This window comes from Aplysia californica, unplaced genomic scaffold (assembly GCF_000002075.1).
Source record: "Aplysia californica isolate F4 #8 unplaced genomic scaffold, AplCal3.0 scaffold00413, whole genome shotgun sequence".
Classification (NCBI taxonomy): Eukaryota; Metazoa; Mollusca; class Gastropoda; order Aplysiida; family Aplysiidae; genus Aplysia; species Aplysia californica.
Window position 1 is genome coordinate 307919 of NW_004797683.1, and position 13881 is coordinate 321799.

The 13881-nt window shown below is 38.4% G+C and overlaps 2 protein-coding genes across 2 annotated transcripts in view; one reads left to right on the forward strand and one right to left on the reverse strand.

The window, feature by feature from the left end:
• PICK1 (PRKCA-binding protein) overlaps nt 1–5215 on the reverse strand; it is a 46781-nt gene extending 41566 nt beyond the window's left edge. The window contains 1 exon segment of the mRNA NM_001280812.1: nt 5172–5215. Coding sequence (NP_001267741.1) covers nt 5172–5215 — 44 coding nt within the window.
• Nucleotides 5216–5604: 389 nt separating this feature from the next.
• Nucleotides 5605–13566, forward strand: LOC101849228 (SPRY domain-containing SOCS box protein 3). The gene is made up of 5 exons (XM_005104287.3): nt 5605–5758; nt 8425–8512; nt 9569–9724; nt 10162–10311; nt 11367–13566. The coding sequence occupies exons 2-5, from the start codon at nt 8509–8511 to the stop codon at nt 11750–11752; spliced, it is 696 nt and encodes a 231-aa protein (XP_005104344.1). The 5' UTR covers nt 5605–5758; nt 8425–8508; the 3' UTR covers nt 11753–13566.
• The last annotated feature ends 315 nt before the right edge of the window (nt 13567–13881 follow it).

Consider the following 13881-nt stretch of genomic DNA (forward strand, 5'->3'; position numbering starts at 1 on the left):
ACAGTAAAAATGTAACGAATTGTATTTTGTCGAATAGGAGAGGGGAACAGATTTTTTTTAATTACTCAAGATAACAAACGAAAAGAAAAAAGAATTATGCCATAAAACTTACTTTCACTTTTATTATAAATGTGTGCGTCACAGTCTCTAAATTACATTACATTTTGGTTCAAAAAGTAGGCCAACAGCCACAAGAATTATCCGTACTTTAGGAACAGTTTGTTAAACTTGAAAATACAGCTGTTGCTGATAATGAATGAACCCAAAGCGGTGATTGTTTGGGGTACAACCAGAGTACACGTGTAGAAAATTTGGGGAAAAACTCTGCCTTTTTTTTGGTCATCGCTTTGAGGATAGCCTTTACGTAACAAAACATCGTTTCCTTTCTTAGATACGGCTGTTAAAAAAGTTAAAGTGGCCTTTTATAAATAAAACAGCACAATCAAGTTTATTATAAATACGTAAGATTCCATTCACAACTATCCCAAACACAAATATACGATATCTGCCATTTCTTCATTTCATCAAAATATGCCCTGAAGGCTCCACATGGTTACATCTTTTAAACATAAGGGCCTCTCGACTGCTGTTTGACATGAAGTATAATAACCATGATCAAAGCTCTTGATCCTGTGGATACTTTTTTACAAACTAAAGTAAAGCCTAAAGGACAGTTTCAAATATCAAGTGAGCATGGTAAAATTTGACGTCAATGTTTGCGCAGGCCAATATCAAATAACCAACACAATCAACATCCCAGGGAAAAAAAAGATGAATTGTTTCACAAGAAAGAAATTGTTATTCACTTGATAATGTAAACCCAAGTCTTATGGACCTTTTAGTCTTACGTTTGTTTTGAACAGAAAATAAGAAGGAACCCTTTAGTAGCAATGTGGGACAGGAAAGTATGATTGTCTGAATAATGAACTAGAAGCACCTTGGGACAATATCATTCATTCAATACCAAGAAAAAGCCAGACAGATAAACAGAAACAAGTGAAAGGGGAAAGGAATGACCGATCAGTGGCATCCTCCAACCACCCTATGGAAGCTGAGCAAAAAGGCAGATCACAAACACACAAGTAAGAGAAAAACAGAAAAAACATAGTATAGGGTGGTCCTAATTAAAAGCCCTGCCAGATGCACTCTGTCATACAAAAATAAATAAACCAAGCTATTCTTGGGACTGCAAAAAAGCAAAACAGACACAAATACCACAGAAACCACAAGCACTATACATATGGGATGGCATATAATGACTATACGCCACAGGACTCAAAGCCTGAGCACACTCAACAAGAAATTTGTTGTATGTTTTCCGTGTGAGGGCACATCATCGACATACCTCATAAATCACTATGATACTTTAGCTTTAACAGACAAGCTGTTGCCACACGCAAAGAACTGTTTTTAAATGGAGTGACTTTTTCTATTGGATTACAAGACAGAAAATCTGTATAATAAAATATGTTTTCCGTCATAATATGCTTTTGATCTCGACTTTGAGATTAAAAAGGATGGGTTAATTCTCTTTAAAATTTCAATTTCACATCAAGAGTAGAAAACCAGGGACATGGAACTATACAACCTTGAAAATAACAGTTAAAGACAAGTTTGGCCTGTCAGTGAAAAAACTAAAAAATTTAATGACATTGGCAAACAGAGGGACTTTGAGTCTTTTCATCCTATTACAGATTTTTTGGTAACACTGTAGAGAATATATATCTTAGAATGAACATGGTAAGCAAAACTGCACCATAACAAGTTAATCCTTTAGTGTTGAAATAAAGTAAAGATGATAGAACATGATAGACATATTCATATATATATAAAATATATTCTAAAAACAATCCCACATGGGAACTAAACTGTCAAAGTCTTCTGTGTGCAGGTGAAACATCACAACAGATGCTGGTATTTCCAAAGAAGGGAAAATGGGCTAACGGTTTAAATGGACAAAGAAAAGGGTCGTGAGAGAGAAAGAGACATACTAAGAAAGACAACAAGAATAAGTTTGTAAAAAAAGGAAAAGCAGCAATGGCCTAATATTAAATTGTCCTGCAAAAAAGAGAGCATTTCATTAAGCCACAAGTTCACATAATGTTGATTTGAGTATAAAGACTCACATTACACCCATATAGCGTGGTTCAGCAAGTAGTTGCTCAGACAATTAATGATACGGTAACAACACCAGATTAACCATGCTGCTGAGCACTGAATTTGTATTCTTAGTGTGCGGCTAAACCCTATTTTCACACGTAATTTGATAACCCCTAATAAACAAATTATCTCCGCAGCAAATTTAAATCAGACTTTCATTATAAGTGTTTTGATAAATAACACTTTTCTTTTAACTTTTACAAGCAGTAATTGCAATCCAGTCAGAACAGGAACAACTGACATATATAATTTGTTCGTAGAGGCAATTTTAAGCAACAACAGCATAGGAGGTAACCTGAACAAGCCATGAACAAATACAGCAGAAAATAATGGAGGGAAAGTATAAGTATTAGGAAAAGGTACAAAATAACAAAACTTGACAAACAACAAAATTGAGGGCATAGACACAACAGCAAAATACATGATCAAGGATCATTATCACTCCTCAAGACCAATCATTATCAATCAACTGAGATGAAAAAAAAATAAACTGCAATAGACTTTGTTTCAAACAAACTTTTTGTTAAAAACGAAGGATGTCAAATCCCTGTTTTTCTTCCCTCTCTTTTTCCGTGTATTGCAACTCTTCCTTTAACAGGAATAAAAGATATATCTGCTAAACACAAAGAAATTTTATGGTCCTGTGAAGTTCGTGTTATCAACGTTCTACAGTAGTAATAGCTGGTGGCTTTGATTAGCTGGGTAAACAAAGCTCACTAGATCAACTCAATTCAAACGAATTCAATTGGCAGAGTGCACTGAGTAAGTAAAAGGCAAAGAGCCTTGCCACTGTGCTACATGCCGCCATGAATTCAAACTGTTGATACTATAATTTCATATGAAGTTGTAAGAAATCAGGTATGATCACCTCCTTTCCACCCTTTCAATCTGTCAGACCAGTGTCAGGACATTGGACTAAACCTAGAGTGAGGCACTCCCCCCCCCCCTCCCCCCTTTGATTTTACATTTATACAGTCGAACCTGCTTTGACGGAAACCTGGGTAAGATGGAAAACTGTCATATTACGGAATCTCCCTGCTTCCCCCCCCCCCCCCCCCCCCCCGATAAATTCCTCTATAATTACCTCTCTATAAAATAGAAACCTGTCTAACGTAGAAATGGAAAATAAAAATTCTTTCAATTCGGAGGGTTTTTACCTCTGTCTAAGACGAAAAATGCTATGCCCACTCACTGACTCAGCCCAGATTCAAAACAAAACTAAAAGTTTGGCTTCATCGGCTTTTTACTCTAACCTTTACACCATTCCGCCAGGGGAGGATTAGGAGGTGCGACTTGTTGGTAGATGTTAACCCATCCATGTGAGCCCTCAGCGGTGCAGACGGTCAGGGTGGTGTGGATATGAAATCTCACCAGTGCCTGTGGAAGTGCTCAAGCGGCACTCTAGCACTGAGAAACCTCCTTGGATAGCCAGGGGCCAGAGGAGTTAAATTAAGTCTTGACCAATGCCCAGATTGAACGGTCAGCCGAGGTAAGTTCCTCAAATCGTAGATATATAGCCTAGATGGGCGTCATTGGTCAACAATGGTTGAAATTGAATGTGTTTAATATACTGATGGGTTGGGCGGTAAGATTGAAGAATACCGGACCAGCGGACTGACTTTGCCTATGTCTCAACCTTAGAAATTCATAATTTTCCCGTTTTTAATATCTCTCAATGGAGAATCTCGGACCGGTAGATCTATTCATTAACATTTTGTCGGGGGGGAGACCCCCCTGAACCCCCTCCCCCCTCCTCCACCCCAACCACCCGCCCCACCTACCCCACTTTCTCGCACAATAATGTACGAGTGGTCCGGTATTCTTCAATCTTCCCGGTTGGGCTGAGAGTAGAAGCAAAGGAGATTTTCATACGTTTCTGTTTTTAATGGGACAAACAGTAGTCCTATGGGTAAATTTTTACTTTCACTCCCGCACACAGATGCACTGTTTCAGGGGTCAAACTGCTGTACTGTCTGCTGCAGATCACACATAAAGCCACTAAAACTGTCGCAAATCAATTATTTTCAAGACAATTTCAAATCTAACTGTAAAATATCAAATTATGGGTGTAAAAACAGGGGGGCATGCCCCCCTGTAACCCCCCAGATTTTCTTTTACCCCAGTGGGGCAGGCCCCCCTGGAACCCCCCGATTGGTCCAAAGCATGTCTATCTCGGTTAAAAACAATCAAATATTTCAAAAACCATTCATTTGCGACGGAAATGAAGTTGATATTCGTGTTCAGCGCATCAATATTTAGTAGAAAATAGACAACTGGTAGCTGAGTGTGAGACGGGAGGGAAAGTTTAAAAAATACCGTCCTATGAAATGCAAGCACAGGTGGCAGTATCAGTTGATAAAGTGCTCCACCTCTCCCCCAATTCCCCTGTTTAAAACATCATTTTTTCTGGTTCACTTGTGATTCCGATTCTGCCTTACTCTTACACAGGTTCGACTGTATGTACGCCTAGGCCAGGATGAAGATGGCTACCGCAAGGATTAATATTTGATGAGCTCCTTTCTTCACTGTTAACCCTAATCTAAGTGAATAAGGGAAATGGAGGCCCCAACTACTATAGATCTGTGCATGACCCTAGCTTGTGACTGATCCTTGGGCTTGGGCATAAATTTCATTCATCTTGTCATTCTTGGGCACAGCTGTCAACGTGTGACAGTGAAGACTGTGACATTCATTAATATTCTTATTCTTTTTAAATTAAGAAATCTAGGCGATCAGACCGGAACAGCCGGTAACTGAATAGACCTAGAATCTAGTCAAGATCAAGATAGAGTGTAAGTAGAGAGTCTAGTGTGTAAAGTGTGTTGCTGTGTTGCTGAATTAGAATGATCAGTGTCTTGTCCTGTGTATAAATATAAATAAGAGACATGCCGGCAATATCTTGCCCAATCAAGGACAAGGATAGGCTACATCTTAAGTCCTTTTTTTGAACAGCTCAATTTTCCATACAAGAAACAAAAATTGTGTTTTTGACGGGAGAATAACTAACTTACAATTTATCTTCTTCAACTTCATAGTCCAGCATTTCGTCAAACATTGTTCAGACTCTTGTGTTCGTTTCGATGCGGAAGTGACGACCTATAAATCTCATAAATGCGCACGCACCCCTCTGTTTACGTTTTCTTTCAAGCAAGAAATTATTGGCTGCAAAGCAGGCTAGGCTTGGGGGTGTGACCATTACTGACCAATGAACGGCAGCGTTGTTGAGCATTCTAGTTATTTGAAAGACTTGGTCGGTAAGGTTTACATATTATCCAATTTCCATACTACCATTAAATATGTAAAACTATAGACTATCAAAAATATATTTATACACTTTTTAAAAATCATATCCAAATAAAAATTGAATATATGGCGAATCAATACTCAACAACTCTCTGTTGATTGGAAAAAAAAATAAGAAGAAATCAGTGCTGCTCTTATCGCAGTTCAAGGTTGTCCTTACTCCGGTGAGCTGAATAAAACAAACCATGCCCATAACAAACCTCAGATAGAGTGCAGACAGAACTACAGTGCACAGAACATTATAAGTGGTGAACGATTGAGACAACTTCAAGGAACAGCCTAGTGACTCACTCAGGTAACTTATAGTTTCGGGGCTGTTTTCTATTATTGTTATCCATTGATAATTCGTTGTGTGCTCAGTAGTTGAAATAGACAGAAGTAGTCTATCGTTTGTTTTCAGTTTCGAGTGTTTGTTCGTCCAGCGGCATGCAAGAGGATAGGAAGAGTCTTGAGTTGAGAAAATGTAAATTGTATAGAATACCATTTCTTCTAAAAAGAGAAAACTGATTGTCCCCGATGTTTGCATATTATCATAATAACTGTGCCTTTGTTGGTGTGGTGTGGAGGGCAAGTGTACATTTTGACAAGCGGGGCCGACTTTGTTTACGTGAATATAGACTGCAGATCTTATTCACGAGGTAGACGAGAGGCCCTCATTGGGTGTAACCTTAAAAAAAAAATAACGGTCAGGTTTACAGTTTGCAACATACTGAACGTGACTTATACTGCGCATTTGCCTTGGTCGAACAAAATTGTATAGTAGGCCTATTAGATGTCTTTTGTCATATCATGTTTTGCTTTTACGCTGTGTGCTAAAGTCGCCATGCACGAAACAAGTAATAAGGTATGGGCCTAGATCTACACTTTGTATCCGTTTCAAATGAAGAGCAAAAGAGGCCCAAGTTTTATCTCCGCCTGAGCTCTCTTGGTTGGCCATGCGTAGATATATATATAATTATATACACGTGTTTATTTTGGAGATTTGGGGACGGATCGAAGGGAAGACCAAATGTAGGCTAAGGGGAAAAGAAAAGTAAAGCCTAGATTCTAGATTATGGTGGGAGATGGTCTTTCTGTCGCCATCCAATTGTGTTGACCCATTGTTGCTCAGTGCTGTATACATCTGATTTAGATCTAAATAGAGATTATAAGGCACAATATAATTGTATACACACACAGCCGCGCGCGCGCGCACGCACACACACACACACACACACACACACACACACACACACACACACACACACAATCCATCATGACTTGAAATTGAAGGAATTCGATAAGCATGTAGATCTAGTATAAAGTTCTCCACTCAAACTATTGTGACAAATGTGAAAAAATGCAATATATATATGTATGTGTGTCATTAATGCAATTTTGTTACATGTTCAAGTAATTTTATTCTCAGAGAGCTGTTTAAAGTAGGCCATACAGTAATATAACCAATAACTAATATTATAGTAATACTACAATATAATTATGATAGCAACGGCTCCACTTAATCAACTCAATGCTCATTTATTGTTATGCCTAGCCTATGCATGGGCCAATATTTTTTGTGACTGCTGGCTGGTCTGTTTAATTATGGTCTACCGACTTGTGCGCATGTTTTTCTTGATGTATCTCTTGACGTCTTCTCTATTCTTCCCGATGGGGGTAAATAACCGCCAGCTTCAGTAAAGAATATCTTTGAAAGCTGTTTAGACATACACGGTAAATAACTAATAATATAGGCCTACAGAGGGCCTCGGACAACGTCCTGGCCTGAGGCCTATATACGTTCTTATAATACTCTGACCGTCTAACCTGAGGCACATGGGTCAAGTATAGCCTATCCAGTTCAGACTGGTTTGTTATCTGGACTCCGTTTGTGTAGCCTATACACGTGTCTGTAATCTTACATAGTCTAGTGGCGGCCTCCTGCCGGGATCACAGTGTAGGCCAGTGATTTACGGTCTCTGGGTCACACCGTGGTATTAAAAAAATTGGTATTAGCACCACTCTAGCGTAGACAAGTTCATATTCATGAAGGGCCTTATAATATGTTTCCATCTGGGGCTAATGTGTACATTTAGAATGAATAACCTTTATTATTATATAGGTTAGTTGGACTGGTGTGTTGACAGTGCCTTTGAAGTCTAGATTTTTTTAAATTGTTGATTTTGTTTGGATGTGCTTTTTTTCTTTTTTTCTTTTTGTTGTTGTTATTTGAGAGGGGGGTATTGGTTTTTGGTTGTTTGTTGTTTTGTTTGTTTTGTTTTTGTTTGTTGTTGTGGGTTGTTTTGTTTGTTTGTTGTTGTTTTTGGGGGGGGGTTATGGTGCATGAATTTGCCACGACACTTGCTTGCTCCACGCCCACGTAGGTCGGTGTGAGATGGATATTATTAATATATTGACACAACGCGCTCCCACGTGGATACGCTATGCGATCAGTTTTTACAAAATGTAAATAGAGACATCTGTGATGAAAAAAAAGGCAGCCAGCATTGAAAACTTTCAAAAAGCTGTTGCCTGCAGCCCCGTATCCAAACGATAAAAAGATGTTGTTGTAATGTGTACCCGCCTTGAATTATCATCACAACATCACGTTGGTTGCGCATGGGCTACCTTTAAAAATAGGAGCTGCGTGAAGAAATATAAATATCCACTTCAGCTTCAACAGTTTTGTGCGCTCCAATACGCCTGAGTGGTCTGACCTAGATTTTAGTTTATTTATTAAGTAGGCCAGTGTTTTGTTTATCGCGTTTGTATTCATGGGTATGAGTCTATCGTTACTTTTATCTTGGCACCCTCTTAAATTTCAAATTGAAATAGCCCTGCGAACAAATAACCTAGCTTATTCTAGTAGTTTGCTTATTAATGCTATAGTTATTTCATGCCGTGTTCACCCCCCACCCCCCCCCCCCCCCCCACAGCCACTCAATGTGCTAACTTTGCTGCTTCTTTTTTTTTTTATTGCAGTTGCAATACAAGTCTGTAAACACTGCGTCTTTAGAATCAAGTTACCTCTAGATCTCCCAAGAGCAGACCTCCAAAAGCTCAGAAATGGGTAAGTTTTTTCCGAGGACTAATAGATAAACCAGCTGCTGTTTAAAAAAATGCTAATATCAGGGCTTGTACCTTGATTAGAGCATTCTGAAAAGATCCTCTCTCAAAGATAATCCTGCTGGAGTTTGACTCTTTTCCCCTATACATGGCAAGTGCAAGTGAAGGATTTCAAATAGATCTGAATCTTTCTATCTTAATGTAAATAAATGAACAAATAGGCCTAGTTTGATAGGAAATCGGTTAAGACTCCACACCTTTTTGAAATAACTTAAACCAGTTATATGCCTTTGTAAAGTGGATTGTCTATTTTTGAAGTCATACTTTCATAAAGTGGTAACACACTGCTATTATGCTTATCTACTTTAGCTTTTTTCACCCAGAATGGCATCTTTAGGTCGTATCAATCTTTGATTTTCCATATTTTTTTGGTTCAGTACTTATTTATATTATTCAGTCATTGAATATCTTTCAAGTGGGCTGAAACAGGAAGATCTTTCTTCGGGTACATGGACAAACCCAACCTCAAAGACCCGTCGAATCTCTAATGTAGAGCTGATCGGACTTTGATCTTCAGAGCGCGCACAGGACACTTACACACCAACAAGCTCATAAACAGAATTAATTAACCCCATGTGGGAACCCCATTGCAGACACTGTGACTACCACTAGGAGACCTTTGAACATCTTCTCCTTCACTGCCCAAACCTGGCAGTTCTTCGACACAGGCTCCTACACACACCTACAGACTTACAAAGCCTGCTCTACTCTGGCGTTTACCAGATGACAAGGACATGTGGTTACTTGAGGGAGGCATTGCGCTGCCAAGAGCGAAATGCTTACAGCTAAAGGGATTTGAAAACAACAACAACATCATTCAAGTGTGGATATAATTTTTTTATATACTTTCTCTGTGACCAGCAAGTATGATTCTGTCCACATCAAACTGCAGAAAAATGTTATGAGACTGAATAGTCCAATGTTGATTAAATTGAGATGAACTCGTATGTATAGCCTAATATTCCATGATCCTTTCACTTCTTTTCTTTTTTTCTTTCAGCCCTGACTTTAGGCCCTGAGTCATCATTTCGAGAGTATTTCAATGACAACTGGGTGTGGGATGGTAGTTCCAAACCCCCTGAAGTCCAGTTGTCTTCAAATTTTGAAGATGCATACTTCTACATCGACCCTGTCATTCAAAGCACAGGAACAGTAGGTAAGGACAAGCCATATCCTTTATTCCCTTCAGAGATGTGTAGAGTTTTAGGTATTGAAGGATGGGTGGTTGGTGAGTCCTCTGGTGTGGTTTGCTCCTTTCTTTCCTATTAAAAGTCTATTATCGTCCTTATCTCTCCTACTTCTTTTTTTATGTTTGTTACTATCTTGTAACAGCTCTTAAACTTCGATATGACCTAAGTGGGTTGTAAAACTCCTACTAAAATTTAAGCCATTATTTATTCATATGATTTAGGGGGTTGGTTGCTCTTACCCTACCTAGCTGGCATGATAAAAGTGAGGTAAAGATCATATTGGGATCTTGTTGCTTTCCAGAGATCCTGATTTATCTGCTCTGAGCACATGTTTGGCAATTAGTTATATCTTGCTACTTTGTGTTGCATTATAATAGCAATGACCAATCTTTATCCTCCACAGCTGTCCGAGGAAATAAAGGTTTTGCAGATGGCGAGCACTACTGGGAGATTCTCTTCCTAGAGCCACCAATTGGAACATCAGTGATGGTTGGTGTAGGCACACAGAAAGCAGTCCTGAGGTCTAACTTGTACCAATATGTGAATCTAATAGGTATGTACTCTGTTGCTTTTTGCTTCATGCAATTGTGTTTTTCTCCTTTACAGTTGCTGTTAAGCAGCGTGGGGAGATGCCGTTTTCTACGGCAGGCCAGCTCAGCACCTCTTTCAACTGGGATAATATAATTTTTCAGATTTCCTTGACTCGCTCAATCCATCTTTTGCATGGTTTACCTCTTCCATATTATTATAGCCTGTGTACTAATTAGTGTTTTAGGCTCTTAAGACTGGCTGGCAAGGTAACATTCGTATCTTGCTGCTGAATGTGATTTTCAAAATAATATTTTGTTTTTGATTTGTTCAGTGCCATATATAGAGTTCAAAGAATTATTTCAGAGGATTTTTTGTTGAAAAAGAATGTTACACCTTTTTGAGAGTACATGTGCTTGATGCATTTCTATATTCGAAGGTACTGTTGCTTGTATTGCACTTTCAACAGAGAAGATGTCTTATGTCAAATGGAGTACTTCTTCATGAACTTCTTTTCTTTTACTGAAAATTATCACCTGTTCTATTTTAGCTACAATTTGTCTCTAGGCTGTACTTTCATCGGCAGAGCTGTCAGATTAATGATTATGTCTTTTTCTTATACTTTCATCATCATCATCCGGTGCCTTGCCGACTGGCGTGGGCGATCATGGACCTCCACTTCCCTCTGTCTTTCGAAGCAGCAATGGTGTCTGTTGTTCTTGCTGCTCCCAGCCATGTTGTCATCTTGTCCAGTATCTTTTCCCTCTGTCTGCCTCTACCTCTCTTTCCATCAAACTTTCCTGTTGTTACAATGTTCTCTAATGCTTCTTTCCGCATTGTGTGTCCGAAAAAATTTGCCTGTCGTTTTCTTATACTTTGCCATTGTCAATAAGACAGATCTGTAGGTTGTCTTTGTATGCAGTTTTATGGTTCTGAGTTAAACCGTCTTCACATGTCTCTTCCTCCTATCTAATTTTTTTTTCATTATATTAATGTATATTTTGGAACTAGTCATATTTGATCCAACTGGCATTGCTTGTATAAGTCTTAACCAATATTACTATTTTTTTCTTTCACTAGGTCAAGATCAAGAAAGTTGGGGCTTGTCCTACAAAGGTAAAATCTGGCACAACGGAGTCAGTAAGGAATATTGTGATCCCTTCTTTGATACGACAACTGTGATTGGTGTTCTCCTCAACATGTACAAGGGTACCCTGACATTTTACAAGAATGGTGTCAGTTTAGGAGAAGCTTTCACTGGACTGAACACAAAATGTGAGCCACTCTACCCTCTCATCAGCTCCACAGCTACTGAAACCGAACTTGGCCTTGGAGTTCGGACATGCAGATATCTGACGCTCCAGGAGAAGTGTTTTTCCATGATTCGCAGCAGTTTGAAAAACATTGACAACGTAGATAATTTGCCTCTGCCAAATCTCATGAAAAACCACATTCGTGAGTTGTAGCAAATTATGGAAATCATTTCAACTGGTAAGTGTAAGACTCCGCCATACACCTTTTTGAAAAGTGACATATGACGGAGTCTCACACTGAGCAGTCGATTTTTCTTGCTGCTGAATTTGCGTTTTCTGTGATCTTTGACCTGGCTGGCTACCCCTGAGATGTGCACAGGTTAAACCCCTATCTCAGGGTATGATTGTCAGTGGTTCAAGCATAAGAATGGAATGATGCTCTTCTACATTATGTATGGCACATGAAATGTCACATTTCTGTGCAATAAGAATTTCAATTTTGAGAGTTGCAGGTCTCTATAACAATAATTTAAGCTTGAAAAACACTAAGGGGATCTATTTGCACAGAAACCTTTAGTCTGTTTCCAGTTTATGAAAGGACAAAATGCCTAACCATCTTTTTAAAGACAAAGATGGATGAGAAAGAGCACTTAAGGTTGATCTCAAGGTACTTTTGCACACTCTGAAGGCAATAGTTGTGTTGTCAAGTATTACAAGCCTTTGTTTATTTTAAAGCTTTCTTACCATCTTGAGTACTGAGCAATTGTAGTCATTCTTACAACTACTCTAGCATTGAAATAAGAGCTTGTCTTTGTTGTAGACAGCCATTTTTCTGCAATTTGTTTAATGTGCTGTAAATATACTCTACCATTTCAGTCTAATGACACATTCCTGCTTTGATATTACTTTTTTTAAATTGTCAGCTGTCGGATAGACACTATGCAAATAACATTTTATATAATTATCTGATTGCAATCTTGTTCACCTTTTTCACACCTCCTGACTCCTGTTGTAAAAACGTATGTATATATAATGTATATATTTGTAGATACTCATATGCTTGTATGTGGTGAAATAAGTGGAATATAAGGCGGTATACAGAATAGAAGTTTCATGTAACTGCTTATACTGTTGATATTTTTTTTATTGTTTTGATTTTTGGAGGGCAGTGACTAGTGCGTAGAGCATTGTCCTTTCTTTCAGTCTATTGACATGACAGATCTCATCAAGTGCTAAATTCTCGTCAAAATGCAGATGATCACTTCCAATACATCTTCTTTATTTGTTATTAAGCTGTTAAAAGTAATGACCTATTTTTTCTTTTTTTTTAAAGTTGGAGCATTGTCCTATGTTTTCCTGAATTCTTGTATTTTGTTTTTGGAATACGAGTCTTAAACTATTTTACTTTTTGTTTATTATGCACATTTGAACTTCATGTAGGCCTACACAAACACTATAGGGTGAGACTGCATGTGGAAGTCCTCGGTTTCAGGAAATCTACACTCAAGTTCATTCAGGTGTGGGTCTTGGATCATAGGATCACAATGTTCACTCTGCCGTGTCAAAGCAAAGTGATGTATTTGACAAAGTCAAGTTTTGTTGGTTTGTTAGTTTGTTAATGAGAGTACTCTTGCCCATATATATACTTCTTGTGTCAAAGGCAGGACAACATATCTTTATCTGAAATAGTAGTTTTCAAAGTGGTTAAGCTACGTGACTGATCTCAACAATCCTATTGTGGATGGTAGAATGACATGCATGTTTCTACATGTTTGTTCCACCATGTTTAGAACTATTCATAACTTTAGACAGGCTAAGTTTCAAAAGTTTTTATAATTTTTTTCAAAATTATTAAATCTGCAGTTCCATTGCTCTCCCTTTTGATGGCAGCATCGTCTTATCTGGTTCACAGCTCTTTGTTGCTGTAAAGCGCTGGGTTCTAATAATATTTGGGTGTATGTCAATGCATTTGCAGTAGAATCTATATATATATGTAAAGCAGATGTCTTCTTGTGAACAGAAAAAAAGGAGGGGGGAAATGCATTAAAATGATTGCAAGAACTGGAGGGGTTTTAAATAATTTTATACCTGAGTTGTCACTTTTGCTTGTAAATGGCTGTATCCATCCTTTGGTGCCCCACTCTTGCCACAACAGGACATGCCTCCATCTTCGTAAAGTTGTAGATCCCTTTTGGATTTTCAAAGTACAGTCAGGCACAGATGACACTGACAAAGACAATCTTTATTCATCTCGCAGGGAGAAATTTGTCTTGGTCATTTACAATGGCAGTAGACGTTACAAAGGACAGGTGCACTCACTCTCTCTCTCTCTCTCTCTCTCT